The 19,012-nt window shown below is 33.3% G+C and overlaps 1 protein-coding gene across 1 annotated transcript; it reads left to right on the top strand.

Annotated features, from left to right (window-relative positions):
- Positions 1-6,693: 6,693 nt before the first annotated feature.
- On the top strand, positions 6,694-16,801 carry LOC131853229 (gamma-aminobutyric acid receptor subunit beta-like). The gene is made up of 10 exons (XM_059204068.1): positions 6,694-6,782; positions 9,415-9,515; positions 10,303-10,370; positions 11,348-11,493; positions 11,894-12,051; positions 12,750-12,865; positions 13,288-13,456; positions 14,048-14,299; positions 15,239-15,424; positions 15,790-16,801. The coding sequence occupies exons 1-10, from the start codon at positions 6,694-6,696 to the stop codon at positions 15,966-15,968; spliced, it is 1,464 nt and encodes a 487-aa protein (XP_059060051.1). The 3' UTR covers positions 15,969-16,801.
- The last annotated feature ends 2,211 nt before the right edge of the window (positions 16,802-19,012 follow it).

Below are 19,012 nucleotides of genomic sequence, written 5' to 3'. Positions count from 1 at the left end.
TGACAATACAATCAACATATGTGACAATATATGTGTGGTAAGTTATATGCAAAACGGTACAGTGTTACAATTGCAAGCAAATGGCATGATCCCTAAGGCTGCGGATGATTGGTTTGCGAGTACGGTGGCGGCCGCTGTGCCACCCGTTCTCTGCCACTCCTCCATTTATAATGGAATCACTCGATCCTCTAACTGATGCCATCGTATTAAGGAAATCCCTTCAAACCAAATGTATTTATATAAATGGCACAATTCGATTAAAGCTGCAATCGTTTTTAACTAACATGAATATCATTGTAACTGCAGATAAATATGAATTTAACGAGAGATGAAGAAAAGAGGATAAATACAAATTTCCGAGACATCCAGTGTAATTAATAAAATTTTAATTTATAAAATTTTGCCTTTAAATCAAATCTCACTTTCAGAAGATTAATTGAAATGGAAATTTTCATTTTCTCCTCTTGAAAAACTTTATAACTTTTATAATCTTGTTATATTTATCTATCTATTCTCTTTAACATGAATTTAAATTAATTATAATTACAGTTGTCGAAGATCAAAGGTTAGTTATTTGGTAAATAAATGTTATGATACGCTAAACTCAGTTTAAACATAAAAAAGACTTTGCTACTTTGATATAAACACGTATAAATGTTAGTAATGTGGTTAAGATACCTCAAAACAGAGTTTTAAGATATCTCAATCAGTGTATTGTCCTTGTCAAAAACAGAAACAATAGAAATATTAATTGTTATGTTTCTGTTTTCTTCGTTTTATTGCTAGTATGTATCTACAAATGTAATTTTTATATCAAAAAATCACGAGTCACAGTAAAAATGATAAAAGTCTCTGTTACTATACTGAAAATGAGATATTTTTATAAAACTTTTGCGCTTCACATGTGAGGACCGTCTAAATGACGGTATTAGAGTCTGTTATTTATCCTGGTCTTACATTTTCAGTGGCGATTACAATAAATATGATAGCCAGTTACCAAATGCTGACATATACTTTAGGTAAATTTGTAGCCGTTTTAACATTTAGTTAAAATAATAGACTATAATAACTAACATAGTAAGTCCGTACAATAAACTATAATTTTATTAAATATATAAATTGAAGTACACGTTAATATAAATATATTAATTCATGTGTCGATATGCATTACATAACTATTTGAATGATAAACTAAATTATTTCAAAAGTTCTTATACCATATATATTTTTCATTGACCCAAATGCACCGCAGTTATAATGTAAAATAGTCGTTTACAAATTGCTACGTAATTGGGCGTACATACGTAGACAATGCTACGAATCTACTCGTACGTAGCATATAGTTAACCTGATACCTAACACCTATTCGTAAATATCATTACCAACTTATTTTTTGTAATGTCATGTTATTTTTGTAAATCCGATTTTGTTTATATTTCTTAAATTATGTTTTTACACAACTATATCTGTAAGTTGAGTGTCTACTAATTGCTCAAACTCTATTTATTTAATACAATACATATTTACAGCGGTAATTTAAAGATTGTAGTTGATAGTTATTTATTACACATGTATTTAATACTTTTATTTTTTTTATGGAAATAAAAAATAATTAAAGATACTTATACATCTCTATATAATACCTATATTGCACACGCCTTAACCATACTTAAAAGTGAGAAAAAAATGTAGTGCTAATGATTCTTACATATACCTAGTTGCATATACACCATATGTCAGTATGAAATAGAATCCCCCACATTTCCAACAGTAATGTTCGTCCAGGGACTCTTGGACTATTATCACAGGCTATACGTGTACCACGAAATCTCGAAGTATGTACTGCGACTTCATCAGATGTTAGTATAATAATTTTATGTTTTTCCTTTTACCGAAAGGAGGCTCTGTACAAAATCGTGAATACCTCTTTATCACTCCAAGCAAGCTATGTACGGCTTATATTGTTGATATATGGCAGTAAATTGAATTTAGCAGTATCAGTTAGTATCAGTAAACTAATTACGACACATAACACTGTAACCTTGTGAAATGGCAATGCAAAATTTTTACCTCTGGGATCGCAATGAATATTTTTACTCATAGTGTTCATGTAAAATATATATAGTGATATTAATGTAATAATAATAGTTAACAATTTTCTTGTAGTAGTGGTATATAAGGAACATGTGACTATTAGGTACATCTATTTAAAATTAAAATAGTTAATCATGTTGCTGATTAACTACTGTGGAATAGAAAATAGGTTTTTAGCATAATTTGTTAGCTACCAAAAGAAATTATTGGCAATAGACCTATTATGAATGAAATTGTATAAAGATAAAATTTAATTAATTAATTTATAAACATATCATTTTTAATGTCCATGTAAGTTTTTCGTAGTAAATACCGATTTGCGTATTTCTAAATTGAACACTCGCATTTTTAGGCTCAGTAAATTCGTAAATCACAAGTTCAATCCTATTTTTATTTAAAGCTGGAAGTCAGAGGTAAGGGTGTGATAGTGTGGCACGTCTCTTTCAAATTGCCATCATTACCTACCCCAATCTCGCGGCTCAACAAACCGCCCCCGTGTCTATATAGCGAAGATTTTTCAATCCCTTTGAGGTACCAAGGTCTTCAGTGTTCTGATAACATACTGAAAGTAAATGACACATAGTACAATAGCACATTGTAAGTGTCACAAAGCGGATATTAATATTATTAACGCGCTATTTTGAATTAAAATTTGTTAAACTATCAAGGCCAAATTAATAAGTGATAGATTAAAGAACAATTATTATTATTTAAATGCATTATTTAATACGTACATATGTTTTATTACCCATTAAAAGGCAAAAGATAGCCTATATATAGTCGATAGTGCCATTAATCTTCAAGCAAAATGTATTTTCAGCAGTTAGCCGTGAAAACATAATAAACAGGTATACATATACACATTCGCATTAATAAAATTTGAGCCTGAATGTTTCTAGACGATCAAGATTCTTCATATATTCAAGTTCATCAATCGCTCACGATAGTTGAAAAACTAATTCTTAATATCTTTTATCTGCACAGTAACTTCGAATTTTAACAAAGTTTAGACGAGTGTTGCTATTTAAAGTCGACAAAATAAGTGATTAAAAATTAATAATAATACCAAAAACGACAAAAATAGTAGAATGTTACCAAAAATGAAGCTTCTTAAACTTGAACTCATGAAACCACTCATTTTAATTGTCATCAAGATGTCCATAGTTTTTGTGCTATCATCGACTGCGTACAGTCTTGCACTTACCATTATTGTTACTGTGTGGGATAAGCAATCACTAAGAGTTGATTTTTTTTTCTTATTTATAGGTCATACCTGTTCGCAAAATGAATATTAAGTTACATCACTGCTTGTTTATTAAACACTGCGTCTTTATTTGCTTGTCGTTCCCATATGTGAAATGTAGGGGTAAATACAACAAACTTCTTAAAAATATTAAGTGATTAATTAAGCACAATGTGTTATTATTATATAAATAATAAACGAATCACATATTTATTTCTTAATCTAAAAAGTAGTTTAATATAGAAGTGAAACATTTATTCTAGTGCATTATTTACAATTGTAATGTCTTTTGCGAAGATGTTGCCAACTTTGAATAGTAACATATTAGGATTATTATTATATCAGTGTTTATTATATATTCATAAGGATATGCTTACAAAATTTACATATATTCATTATTAAAGCCATCGCCTGTTTTAATTCTGAAAAATTGTTTCAGTACGTGACGTAAATGTTACAATCATTTGTGATGAATCAATTGTGTAAAAAAGTTGTTTTGCTGTATTAAATAAATTAAAAAATTCACAAAAGTTATAATCGAGCTAAAATATCGCCCATACCTTAAATTCTCTGTGCTTTGCCAAATTCTATAATACATAAATAATTCAACATAAAACTACGTTAAGATTCGTTGAACCGTAAGAGCAACATGAGGTAACAAACAAAATCACTTTCACATTTAGTATACAGTGTCGTCTCTCTCGTTGTTAAGGGGTTGTGCTGGCTTGTATCACTTAGTAACACATTTTGCTAACACAACTGAATAGATTCATTGAGGATATCATCCCCATGTCTAAGACTGCCTTACTCAAATCAATATTGTGACAGTTGAAACTTTGCAAACTCATCTATTTAAAAACGTTAGATACATAGATTTAATTTCGGTTTCATTCTCACACGAGAGGTAAGAACTAATTATAAAACGTATGGTGATTGCTTTAAATCCTACACAATGTTTGTCAATACTTATTATCTGTCAACATATCAAGCGAATAGATCATCTTATATATGTATATATGTGTTAAAAGTTTTTTCAGTAATCAAGTCACCTTAAAAATAATTACATACTAGGTGACGCAGTCGACAGTGTAATGTGTTTCTTGTCTTATTATAACATGTATTTACCTATTGATCTGGAAACAGATTGGGAAAACGATCATATCCGGTGAAATATAAAAAATACACGAATGGATTCTCAGGTATGAATAATTGTCATCTGCTTCAGTGATTTTTATTTGTAGTCATAATGTTTGTTTTACATTTACATATATATAATGAATCTATGACTTTTCGATAAAAGAAATTATTATTAACTTAATATTTATATTCTTAAGTCAATAGATTGTGTGATCAATTAACTTGACATTTCCGTGATTTCGTTCATGTCTAAATTAGATTAGATAGTCGCATTTCGTCCATTTAACAAAAGATTACAATGCGTGTGTGCCATTTTACACACTATGTTTTTAGTGTGTGTAAGGTTTTTTTACTGATTTAATGTGGGTATTGTTAATGTATGGTTTAAAAAAAATATCATTTTGCACTCCTCCATATAAACTGTGCCCGCGGTTACACCCGCGTTAAATTTATAGCCTATGTGTTATTCTATAAGTTATATTATATATGAAAGAGTAACAAACATCCATACATCTACCTATCCACTCACAAACTTCCGCTTGTATAATAATTTCATACTCATAAAATTTCAAATTCCTCTGTCTTAGCAATTTTAGTAAAAAGGGGTACAAAGATTTTGCTTCACGTATTTATATATAGATATGTATAATGGTTGCATGTTGCAAACTTGCAATGTTTATCACGGAATGCGTTTGGAGCGTCACCGCCGTTCTAATCTGTAGGCGGACGCGCGCGCGGTCGAGCCGGCAAATAACTTCCGCACCAGTCGAATCCAACGTACTAGTAACACCTCTGGCGACACGACAGCACATCCTGCCTGAATGCGACACGCTCGTTTAATGTACCATTGCAAGTTCTAGAATGATTTTCATATGCTAGTCATGTATACGCTTGTCAATGGCATGAATGAATAGAAATTTAAATGAATTTAATTAAAAAGTCTTAAATATATCTTATTCTACGACCACATTTGAAATGCAGATTTACTGAGAAGAATAAGCAAAGCTAAATGAGCATAGTGCTAATTTAATCATAAATTATACAACTATGTATATGATTTTATGTGAATACGGACTAGGAGACGGTGTATAAATGTCTCATAGTGGGTATGTATAAAATAAATCAGTCGTAACTACTTAAAAATATAGATAATAAAAATATACTATACTTACAAATGTCATTTCACACGTTATTTTGTTGTGGTGAACATCAAAATAGAAAATACATAGAATTGAAATATTAAATTAAATATTACATGTGTTTCGGAACCGGTGAGTAATTCAAATAAGGGACCTGCCTTAATGGCCACTATAGGACTATCCTTATTAACTAAATTACTAACATTATAGAAAATGTTGAATCAGATTTCGTTTCAAACTAAACACAACAAGTACAAGAGCGCTTGTAACCGTGGGTTTATCCTTTAATTTTATGCCCGCTATTATAGCTACTAAACATAATCATAATGATGAAGTTAACATTCAATGGACTATTTATAATTAGCTAACGTGTTGTCCTTTAATTATTGAAGTCATATTCTACGGCATTAAAACTACATGAAAAGACCCTTTATGGTACCTTTATATACTACATCGATAACAAACATATATAATAGTTACATAACAACAAAAGGCTGTCGTAAGTCTGTTTCTAACCCATACTGACACTGTAAACTCGACAGCGTTTCTGGCCATTGTTATCCTTATTACGGGTATACCGCTAAACGGATCATAATTAAATTTAATATTAAGATAGATTATATCACGAGTACGAGCATAAGCTATCTAGACATAGACGAAAACAGCCAGTACTACAAATTCGTTTGTAAAAACAAACAAATTGTTGCCCTTATCAAAGGTTTACATAACGCTTCATCCTGGTAGAGGTAGTCCTCCGAAAGTTTCGCAGATTCAAAGTGCCGTTCACTCGCAACTCGCAGTGAGCACTTCGCAAGAGCGAGGAACTTGAGTCGGAGCGCACGCGCGGCGACACTCCGTGTGCCGCTGTCGCAGCAACCGCTCATGCTACACTCCAACAGACAACATAGCAGATCGCGATCGCGATAACCTGCTCGTCACACTCGGTTCACTTGAAATGCGATAAAAGTTCCAAAAAACTTTACAAGGTACATCATGTGGTCAGTGCGTGTGATGAGAAGGACGGCGAGGCAGGTGGAGAACGTGCGGTGAGTGCGCGATGCGCGTGCCGCGTCCCGCGCGATGAGCGCGCGTCGCACGCCCGGCGCGCGCCACCGTCGCCTGCACGCGCTTCTTATGCTGCCATTAGTGATAAGCATCGCTCGAGCACAGTAAGTAACCTTTAAATAACACGAGTTACTCTTTACTAAAAAGTTTTAATACTTAAGTGAATTTCTAAGTAGTTATTTGTGAAACAAATATTTATATAAAATCAATTAACTAACTGTTTAAGAAGGTCAAGTAAAAATAATACGTTGGAAACTTTAGTTGTTGAAAGCTTAGGACTTTTATTACAATTTACAATTATTTTTATTTTTAGATTCATATTAACAAAATTTTTCTTAAGACTGAATTTAGAAATGTGGTACGGTTTTGTTTCTGACTTGACTCTATGATCAAGTGTAAACTAATGAACAAGCAGAAAATTAGGTTACATATTGAATTAAATTTTGTAATGTGAAACAAACATTTTTGTAGCCAATATTTGTGGCCTGGGCAAAGACATACCGTCGGCCGTCGGCAAGTTGGTAAGTTCGCGGCTGTACGGTGTGCCGCCGCAAATATTCTCGCTTTGATTGTTGCTGCCTTTCATTTCTGTGAGAACAGAATTTGCAGCTTCAGCTATGGAATGTTTTAGAAATATTTGAAAAGTATTTAGTTATTAAATTCTTAATTTATAGTCATTATGATCAATAACGCAGTGTTATAAAAATATGTGATGTTGAATTATATGTTTCCGTACTATCTAATGTAGGAATGACGGAATTCTACATAATTTGTGAAATATATTGGAGTACAATTTGATTAGTTTCCTTGTTTGTCACACATAAGAAAGTTACAAGTAACATCATTATTACACTATTCGTCAATGTAGTAAGGATATGAAGAATGATACCCATTAATCTTTATCTTCTCTTGTATAAAAGTATATAACAATAAATAATTTTATATTATATTTACAATTTATGATCAATACCTATATTAAATTAAAAATAGTGATTACAAAACACTAGAAAAGGTCGCTTTTAATATAATCAATAGTACCTAAGCAGATAGTAAAAAATCTCACTCGAACACATGACTGGACCTATAATAATTTTCCGATATGATTGTTATTTTTTTAAGGTAAATTTTTTTTATTAAATACTGTCTATTTAAAATTTCATGTTAATTACTCTATAAAAGAGTGTTGGTTGAATTTGTAGAATATGCTCAGTGATTGCGGATTATTTGTTAGGTAGGTATGAGATTAATTTATCACGTCTTTCATAGGACATTGCTGCAGTAAACTATGCTGCAAAATTAAAAATACTGTGCAGCATAAGTGTCACACGAGTGTCCAACTAGAAGACTGCTAACATTTTCATATATGCATCTCTGATGTTTATAAATAAAAATCCATTAAAGCAAATTAACGAAGTAAAAGTTTAATAAAAACTATTTATTAATGTAGAATATTTTTAACCGTATAATATTTTTAATACGTAAGTACCTTTTTTAATCACTATCCCTCTAGTTCGGTTAATAGTACTTTTTTATATATGATAATGGAATAATGCACCCGCACTAACCGTTCAAGTGGCAAATTCACCAATAATTTATCACGATGATTTCCAGGGGGGACCGCATAGAGATCAGTATGACCTAGTATGTACATTGCTCAGCAATTCAGTAGTTAGTCCACATTATTAACAATCACTTTCCCCCGGTTAACAGTATTGTAGTGCTCTCTATGTGAACATATCTAGAATTTTCGGCGGAAGGTATGCTTGCACTGATGTATGCAAATGTAATCAAATGGAATTGATCGAATATCGCAAATTTTAGATAAAGCGTGATTGAAATAGCAATAGTGAGTTTGATTACGAAGAATTTGCTTATTATTATAATTAGTAAATCCGCATGTACAGCCCTAAGTTTGCAAACTATACTTACAGAAAGACCAGGGTAATAGTAGCAGGTTTTTATTGTATTTTAAAAATACACTTAATATTCACTCTACACTATACACATCCTATAAAATACTTTTAATACAAATAGAATTTTGTAAAGTAATTAATACTTAATAACATAAATTTGTAATGATATTTATTTTCTTTGGTGACACATCAATAATCAATGTGTATGCTAAATTTAATTAAAAGTCACACAAGATTATCATAAATAATTCTTTTATTGTAATTCATACCCGTGGTAGTGGTTATTAAAGACTGGAACAGTTTGTAAAGCAGTTAGAATTTTTATTACTCAATACCGCATAAACGCCTGGCAATACTTTTTATTTGAATTCAGGCAGACATCCCCGTAGTATATAGATAAATAAATAAAAAAATAAATAACCCTGTATAATTAATAATTAAGTAGTAATTTAATACAGTGCCATCTAGTATTATGAGTACTAGACAACTGATATAAATACTTATATTCGAGTTCCATTTGTAAATACATACATAATATACTTAGAAAACACCCAGCCCAATAGAAATAATTATAATCATAAATACATCGTGCGAGGAATCTAACCCGCGACCATTAGAAATAAAGCGATGTGCTAAACCGCTAGACTACTGAGACTGTCATACTTACATACACCTATTCATAAATACGAAATTGCTTAAGCTCACCACTGACTGATAGAGTACCCAGGACACTGACCACACTGCCACGCAAGATTTTATGTTATCTTTTTTTAATATGACGGAGTATTAAACAATAATGACTGTGAAAATGTTGTAAAAACAGAATCGAGCGTGTGTCGGCGGAAGATCGCCTTGAAAATGTGACACACACCGTGACACGGATACTTGATGGGTACGACATCCGACTCAGACCCAACTTTGGCGGTAAGCAAACTGAACAAACATTTTATAATTTAAATACGTAGGAAGTAATAACAAAATAGACTTTACAACTGACGGATATTATCCAACGACATTATTATATTTTGAAATGATTACGTTCTGTGAATATGACCTGCTCATAGAGCAATATAAAGCTCTTACTGCTCCCACATAAATTTTGGTCAAGAATCTCAATTAGCAGTTCATGTTCATAGAACGTAATCATTTCAAAATATAATAATGTTGTTTTTGTTTTGATTGTACTATGATGGTTTCACAAACCTGGCAACTTATACTAGTTAGTATTATCGTTTTTAAGTCCACATTAACATACGTTATTTCTTTAATTCCTACTCACATCCCCCCAAGAACATTTGGCATCACTGCTTCTAGTTACCTATAAATGTCAGATTCTGCCTACAATTTATGTACCGAAATACCTCATATCTTATTCATTATACTGCCTCTATATTTGCATATTAATACATGTATTTGTACATCGTACCTATCATATCTCGAGTTGGCAGTTGAGAGTGCAATATGAATCTTATTTGGTTACATTCTATGCAATGCAATATTCACTCGACAAATAAATGTGACTTCAGAAATGTTATTCCTCGAGAAACATCCTAATGTATATTCCTGCAAGTTATTGCAAGACGTGAACCATAAAGATTCAATATTGTATTGAATTTAGTACGTAAATGCGGTGATTTGTCAGCGGTTTGTACTTCGCATAATAACGTCGACATGTGGCTGCTTGGTTGCATAAAATGTTATTGCTTTTCAGGCGACCCTTTGTTTGTTGGAATGGATTTGACGATTGCTAGTTTTGACGCGATATCTGAAGTTAACATGGTAAGTTATTTATTAGTTACAGAATAGAATATCTTATCTCAATGTATTTTGTATATTGGTTTTCATTGGTCTCGTCTTCTTAATATTCGCTACTTAATCACAAATATATATTGAATTTCACGAAATGTTATTAGAAACCATTGGAAAATTATACATAATTTTACATTTACGGGAATATGAATTCTTAAACCGAGAAAGAGGCTCTGTTGTTAAGAGAAATTACATTTTGAAATATAATATTATTGGAATGAAAACATAAACAATAAGGTAGGTAGTAAAGTATTGTGTTTCGGAAACCTCTCGAGTTTATTATTAGGCACGTGTATTTTTATAGCTTTTTGAATGGAAATCTTCTTTAGGAGAAAATGATAACCACCATTTGTAGACAGTGATAGTCTAATGACTTCCGTGATATCACGTGTTCCTTGGTAATCCAAGGAACAAGTGATATCACGGATTTTAAGTTTTGCTGAGGACGGTTTTGGGTCATGAAGGAGCTAGTTCTTGAGCAGGTCATCATCGTAATTCATTAAGCTTTTAATAGCATCAAAAAGAGAGCAAGGCCGTCACTTGACATACATCGAGAGTCGCCGGTGGCCGAGGGGCGGTGTGCTGACTCCGCCAATCGATGCTTGCCTTTAAATTCTACGGCCGCGCCACTCGCGGTTTCCTAGAGGTCACCGCCCACTCATGTAGCTTATATTTCTACAAAATATATGCAGTACATGCCAGGCATGTACTATGCCTATTCTAATCTAATATATAAGGAAGTACCATTTAGGTTAAACTTAGACTGCAATGCAATCCATCTGTACAACAACTGTCACACGCGACTTAACGAGATATTTTCTCGAGAAAACAAAACTAAATGTTTGCTCTAAACACTTGAGGATGTACTGGAAATCAAATAAGGCATGTTTCGCATAGGATATTCAGGTTTCGATCGAGCAAATGTTACATTCACATATCTATTTCAGGATTACACGATCACACTTTACTTAAACCAATATTGGAAGGACGAAAGACTTGCTTTCGGCTTCGCAGACGAGGTCCTGACATTGTCAGGAGATTTCGCGGATAAGATTTGGGTGCCTGACACGTTTTTCGCCAATGATAAAAATAGGTTAGTAACCGTTATAGTACCTAATTCTGTAAAGAGTGCAGTTTCTGTGATTTTATGGTGGCAAGCACCCGGGTCTCCAGATGGCTCTGGACATTGAAGATACTAGATGCGTAATGAGTTAAGATACAATGTGATATTTTTTATATATAGGTACTATAGAAAATATGGTACAATCAAAATGGGCTATTAGTATTAGATAAAATTTACCTATTCGGGATAAGATTAGAAGAAAATATTTCTAATATAGATTATTGATTGAAAAAGACTTACTTAAAGTAATAGTTTCTCAAGCATTACTTATCCTAAAACATTTAACACATACGAGATCTGATAGATACCTCGACAGTTGTTTAGTAAACAACAATCAAGTGACTATAAAATATTCCATTTTCACCTTCAGCTTCCTGCACGACGTAACGGAACGCAACAAGCTGGTGAGACTTGGCGGCGACGGCAGCATCACCTATGGAATGCGGTTCACCGCTACCCTGGCGTGCATGATGGATTTGCATTACTACCCACTCGATAGCCAGAACTGCACCGTCGAGATTGAGAGCTGTGTGACTCATACACTTGTATAGATCATCAGGCCGAGCTTCAACAGTTGATTTGCTAACTAATCTGTCCAATCTAGACTCCTGACTTCACTTGCTTTGAACGTTTACCCTGGAGACCGGCGTAAAGCAACACCTTTTTATTTCCCGCCTTCTACATTGCAATCTACAGATTTTTTTAACCTTTTATTTTTATTATATTCTATAATAAGCACGATTTAAATATTCACAACGTTTATTTTGCACATGGTAAACTTTTAGCGCGTTGTTACTAAACCGAATTATACGTTAAAAGCTTTTTGGTATTAATTTGCTTTATGTAATTTGTGCACAGAATATTAGGTGCCTTCAAAAGAATTCCCGCCTTTGTATGCTTATGTGTAAATATTCACGAGAGCTCTAGTGACACCGAATAGTTAATAGGTGTATATTTAAAAATACACGTTTAATACAAAAATCAAACTCTTGTAACAAAAATGTCAACTAAGTAAATTATAATTAATTATTATATATTTCTAAAAGGGAATTTAACTCTGCTGTGACTATACATAACTAGTTTTAGTATACAATTTTTTTTTTATATTATATAATGTTATAAACATAGACTCCGCAGTAAGACATCAAACATTTCTAGAATTAGTACCTTGTTATCTGTTACTATTTGGATAGTACCAGCATGCTAACTAGTCTCTTCCTATACAGATGGTTACACAGTATCGGACGTGGTGATGTATTGGAAGGAGACGCCGGTGCGAGGAGTAGAAGACGCTGAACTGCCACAATTTACTATATTAGGACACGAAACTAATGATAGAAAGGTAAGAATCATAACACATGAAAAATTTTTTCTTACTGGTCAAAATATTATTTGTTTCCAAAACGCTATCTATTTCAATCGTAATTTTTTTTATGGATGATAATAGAATGGTGCACTCGCCTGCGCCAGCGGTTTACGCTGGTGGAGCACCGTACAGTGGAGGATGATAGGATGACCAATGAGGTCAGGTCAGTTCATCGTGTCAAATTCACCAGGATTTTATCACGATGGTTTCTAGGAGGAACCACGTGGAGGACAACCTAATATCGTAATATTACATATGGTAACTGAAGTAAACCTTATCAATCGCAGAATAGATTCATCAAACCCCCATTGCATTTCCAGTTAATTTAATTTAAGAAGTAGATAATTTTATATTTTCAGTAATTATATTATTCTTTAATTACTTCTTGAACATTTTAGGAGAAGTTGGCGACGGGAGTCTACCAAAGATTATCGCTCAGTTTTAAGTTACGTAGAAATATTGGCTATTTCGTGTTTCAAACATACTTGCCGAGTATATTAATTGTGATGCTGTCGTGGGTGTCTTTTTGGATTAATCACGAAGCCACGTCTGCTAGGGTTGCTTTAGGTAAGCATTAATATATTTGTAATTTTAATCAATATATTTGTAAATCAACTGACAAACAAATCAATTTGTAATTTTTAATAATTAGGTATGACTCAATTCAATACAAGAATATTGAAGTTCGTAAAATAAAAGTTTCTATCTCAATAAAGTTAATGATTCTGAATTTTATGGCTAAAAAATTTTATATTGGTATTATTGTATTACGCGATATCTCGTCAATACAAAGTAATATAATATATATATATATATTACTGTTGGAAGAAAATTAGCATGGGATTGACATGAGACTGAAAGGGAAGGTAGTATCAGTTACAAAAATATTTGTTATAGCGAATATATAGCATAACGTAGCATACTGTGCATCGTTTGAAAACAATATTATATAATCAATCTAATTTCAGTAAAAATCACCTTACTTTCCCGATGTCAAAGCTAGTCACATTTTAAGATATATTAGGTTTTAAAATTAAAATATGACACATAACACGAAATCAAGACCCCCTCCTTTAAGAGCATGGAGGAATCCTAGATTTCGACTTTGTCTTGTCGATTGTATGGATGGCACTTAACGGAAATCTAATAAAACTTCAGGTATAACAACGGTTTTGACGATGACAACGATCAGTACCGGTGTGAGGAGTAGTTTACCTCGCATTTCGTACGTGAAGGCCATCGACATTTACCTCGTGATGTGTTTTGTGTTCGTATTTGCGGCACTGCTTGAGTATGCCGCTGTGAATTACACGTACTGGGGTGCAAGGGCGAGAAAGAGGGCGAAGTTAAAGAACCGCGACCAGATGTCCACTAGTACTAGTGTGGAGAAAGACTTGAAATGTTCGTCGGGTAAGTTAAGCATATATACCTCATAAATATATATAATCATATGAATATAAATTGTTGACAAGTGATCAAGGCATTGACGACAGAAGTCAGCCACGATAGCGGCAATACACCACCCCCTTCAAGAGTAGCCTTCCTTCATGTTGGTGGGCAGGATCACAAACGTTTTGTTACTCGTGTTGTGACTCGACTGCAGCTGCGTCATTCTCAATGTTATTATTCTTGGTCCGTATGTAGTTTACAATGTCCTTCTCATTGGTGGCGTAGTGTAGGTGGGACAAGACAGGACATTGTCGTGGTCAGTATTGTAGCACGCAACGAGAAGTTGGGTCAGTCTTACTTCAGCTATCAAAGAGCTTGCTTTGTATAAGGTAGGCCGTGGATTTCTCTGCCATACTAATAATATTACGAGGTACTGTGAGACTTCCTCATTATTGTGTCTTGAGACAGATAACTCTTATTGCCTATTGAGGCTCCAGGCTTAATTGGCAATGTATAAAATGTGATAAATCATAGTATAAACCTATGTCAACGAATATTCATAAAAAAACAAGAACTAGAAAGAATTTGAATATTTTTTTCACATGTTAAACCTACCCGCGACTTCGTCCGCGTGGAACTTTATTTAGCTAAAATAAAAGTAGCTTAAGTTACTCTGTATTACATGAGCTACCTGCCAAAGAAAGTCCCAGCAAAATTGGTCGGTCCATTTCAGAGATTAGCCGGGACAAACAGACAGACAGACAAAAATTGTAAAGATTGTTATTTTGGTGTATTTATCGTATTTACATTCATATGTATGTAGTAAAAAATGGTTATGTCAAAGTTATAAACAGTGTCTGTTTCTAACTTTCCAATTTTATTTATGTGTTTTCAGATAATGGAATTTTAAAAAAATATTTCATTACGTATATTAAAATTTATCACGTCTATTTTTCGTAGGTTCCCGATCTCCTGAAGAAATTATAGCACTTCGAGAATGTAGCAGTACTGGCAGGGTGTCGCCACTGCTGGGGTTACGATCAAAACCTTTACCAAGCTCTGTCGGAGCTCCGCCATCCTTGAGGCTTCAGCGAGAACATACACATCTGCGATACAGGACAAGACCTCATTCTAGAAATTCAAGAAGTTAATACTTATTTCCTTGTGTAGAACATTATTCTAACATATAAATATTAAAATAATTCCAAAACACTATACAAACTAGCTCGTCGTTTTTCATACATGTAAACACAAGAAGAACACTTTTATGATTTAAACACTGACCGATTAATTTATAACAATCTGGAATGATCGAGACCAATCGATGTGACACTAACAGTTGTTATTATTTTATTTATGCACTATATTGTACAAATTACAGAATAAAAAAAAATTGAAAATATACATTAACTGATACAAAAGGCGGTCTTATCGCTAAGCAATCTCTTTCACTGCCTTCGGGTGGATAGCCAATTATAATGTAAATAAACATTTATTTTTCCTTATTTCAGATGGTTCTACGGCTAAACCTAAGATGATACACGCTCTTCGTCGAGGTGCTACGGTGATCAAGGCATCGATGCCCAAAATTAGAGACGTAAACGTAATCGACACATATTCCCGTGTCATATTTCCTGTCTGTTTCCTCCTTTTTAATGCAGTGTACTGGGTATTTTATATATTCGACTGAAGACCATTTGTCAATCATATAATGGTTATTAAAAAATGTTTGCTTAAAGCGCAGAGGAATAGATCCCATATTTTAAGGGCATAAAGACTTCATTCTAAAGGCAATAAGAATTTACGAATCATTAAAGTAATTATAATAAAGCTATACTTTATTCACCAATAAGAGTGATTAGTGATGAATATTAATTTCCTTAAAGTGTTCATCGGGTGAATGAACACCTCCTGTGAATCGAGCTATGCCTACGAATATTTTTGTATATTTAAATGTGAATCGTAATCTAATAAAGTATGATTGAAAATAGTGAGAATTTGGCGAACAAAACTGGGCGAAAGTTCCCGTTATTAATTTTTTTGTAGACTTATATATAAGAGTAAGTAATTCATACAGCATATCGAATGTCTACAAATTGTAAAGGCACAATTTGAACAAGAGAAACTCGAAGGGACGGATGCTTTCTATATATTATTACATCCCTGTACATTAAGTATGATAATTATTAACGATTTCAACTTCGATACATCAATTAATTAATAAAATCTTTAACTAATAGCGTTAAAAAATTATAGAAATAAACTACTTCTTGTCTGTGGTGCGATACTCTTAAGTAATAATTGGAGCAATTATCAATAAGAGCACCATTATCAGCACTTATATTATAATTCGAGAAATGTTCTTAGGTTATCTCTATTCATTATACCTATATGTAAACTAGATGTTCAAACTCGTTGTAAATAATAAATACCTAATAGAATGAACGTCGTAAGTAAAGACGCAATAGTAGCAAATTGATGTTTATAATTAATAGAAAAATGATTGCAAGCCAATAGCATAACATGGGGGATCGTTGTATAAATAAAGTTTATTAACAAGAATATTATTGTAGTTATTTATTAATATTTATATTACTTCAAAATATTTATGTAAACCTTATTTAATGTAATTTGAATGGCAAACAAACTGATAGCCTACCTGAGGGGAAATGGTAACTGACGCTAATATATATGGACATCACAATACGTGACGCCTGCGATACCGCTCATGCGTTATCATTCCAGAGGACTAAGATGTCTTGCCTGATAACCTTTAGTTTCGTTGCCTTATCTCCCCATGAAAAAAATAAAACTGAAATACATCTTAAAAAGTACGCTGCTTGACGGCTGTTATAGGTAAGAATACGCACGATGACTTTACACAGTTTACTACAAAGTAAAGTTGAGACCTAATCTAAAAAAATGTTTTTCATATGAGATCTATGAATATGACTAATAATAATATCCCTTCACACATCGCAGTCTAACCCCAAACTAAGCAGACCTGTGTTTTGGGTGCTAGACAACTGATATAAATCATAGAGATACATTTTTTGTAAATATATACATATATATAGAAAACACTCAGACCGATACAAACAATCATATTCATAAATATTCATTATGTACTATGAGAGGATTCGAACGGTCGCAGGTTCGATTCCTCTCATAAGTAAGGATTATATAAATGTAGCTAATATGACGAAATGCTTAATATATAAGCATACTTCAGTAATTCCAAAATAATTGGATTTCAAATTTAAATTATTTAATTCAGTAAGTATTATTTAATTGAACTAGAAATAATCAATAGAGCGAGGCGGTACTTCACTGCGGACCAGAGACTTCTCTTATATAAGTCACAGATTCGGCCGCACATGGAGTACTGCTCTCATCTTTGGGCGGGAGCACCTGGATACCAGCTCGGTCCTTTTGACTCCGATCGATGATCCCAATCTCTCTGGCGGTATCGAGCCACTTAGCTTGAGGCGAGACTTCGCCTCGCTTTGTGTGTTCTACCGATTATACAACGGACTGTGTTCTGAGGAATTGTTCCACATGATGCCGACAGTCACCTTTTACCACCGCACCGCTCGCCATCGACAGGGAATTCATCCCCACACACTGGAACCTAAGTGGTCCCGAACAGAGCGGTTTCAAAGGAGTTTCCTCCCGCGTACACTTAGATTGTGGAATGAACTTCCTGCCGAGGTTTTCCCACGAGACTACAGCATGGGGTTTTTCAAGAAGGGTATATTAAGGTTTCTTAAGGGTCGGCAACGCGCAAGTGATACCCCTGGTGTTTCAAGCGTTCATAGGCTACGGTAACCATTTACCATCAGATGGGCCGTATGCTTGATTGCCACCATCGTAGTATAAAAAAAAAAGTGACGGAAGCAGTTCGCTCCATTGATGGCTGTGTGTTTGTATCTAAACAAAAATTTATTAATATAAATTCTAACAAGTTTAGAATGTCAGCTTGATTACTGTAAGAGTGCAGTGCTCTGCAGTATTAATTCTCACTATAAAAAAACGTATTTTTATAGTACAACGTAAAAAAATAGTATCAATATGAAACAATGAAGATAGTCCAAAGCGCCATCTATACTTATCCCTGAAATTTGAATAGAAAAATTGGCATAACCCTAGCACCGTAGCGCTTTGTGCTACGTACGCTATGCGTTCGGGCCTTGGCTTGACGAGCATGTAGAGTAGGTTTCGTAGGCTTGCTACGAACGCCTACGTGAGGTTTCATTACGTAATACAAGCTCAGAGCCATCTAATGGTAAAGCGTATAACTAAGACGATGAATTTTGAACAGTAGATTTTACAATGCTCCGTATTCATACAAATTATTGTTATGTAGGTATGTGTAGGAGCGTAGTGCAATAATAAATGATCAGGCTAATTTTAGCTGCTTGGTAACAGGCATTAGGCGCCGTTGTAGAGTATTTGAGGCATTTTATAAAATCTATGGTACTAGTAACTAAAGAGAAAATAGTACTGACCTAATAAGACAACTACTATGACTTTTCAAAAGTATACCTATTCAGTGAAATTTTATTATATAAATTGATTAGGAAAGCAAAGAAATGAAATTCCGTTTTCTAAAATTAAGCATTGCTCGTTTCGTTTGTTGACTTAAATAATAAAAAATGGAATGAAAAGAAGATATAAGTATAAATGTAACAATTTATTGCTCAGTAATCTCTCAAATATGTTGTGTAGCATTTT

This window comes from Achroia grisella, unplaced genomic scaffold (genome assembly GCF_030625045.1).
Source record: "Achroia grisella isolate CSIRO2021 unplaced genomic scaffold, CSIRO_AGI_Agris_v1 utg900, whole genome shotgun sequence".
Classification (NCBI taxonomy): domain Eukaryota; kingdom Metazoa; phylum Arthropoda; class Insecta; order Lepidoptera; family Pyralidae; genus Achroia; species Achroia grisella.
The sequence above is the reverse complement of the archived record's forward strand: the minus strand, read 5'-3'. Positions and strand labels throughout refer to the sequence as shown.

Bases quoted from the DNA above. Each gene is read 5' to 3' on its own strand.
- LOC131853229 (XM_059204068.1), top strand. From the start codon at position 6,694: ATGAGCGCGCGTCGCACGCCCGGCGCGCGCCACCGTCGCCTGCACGCG. The intron at 11,494-11,893 runs GTTAGTAACCGT...TTTCACCTTCAG, and splicing joins TTCGCCAATGATAAAAATAG to CTTCCTGCACGACGTAACGG. The intron at 15,425-15,789 runs GTTAATACTTAT...TCCTTATTTCAG, and splicing joins TCATTCTAGAAATTCAAGAA to ATGGTTCTACGGCTAAACCT.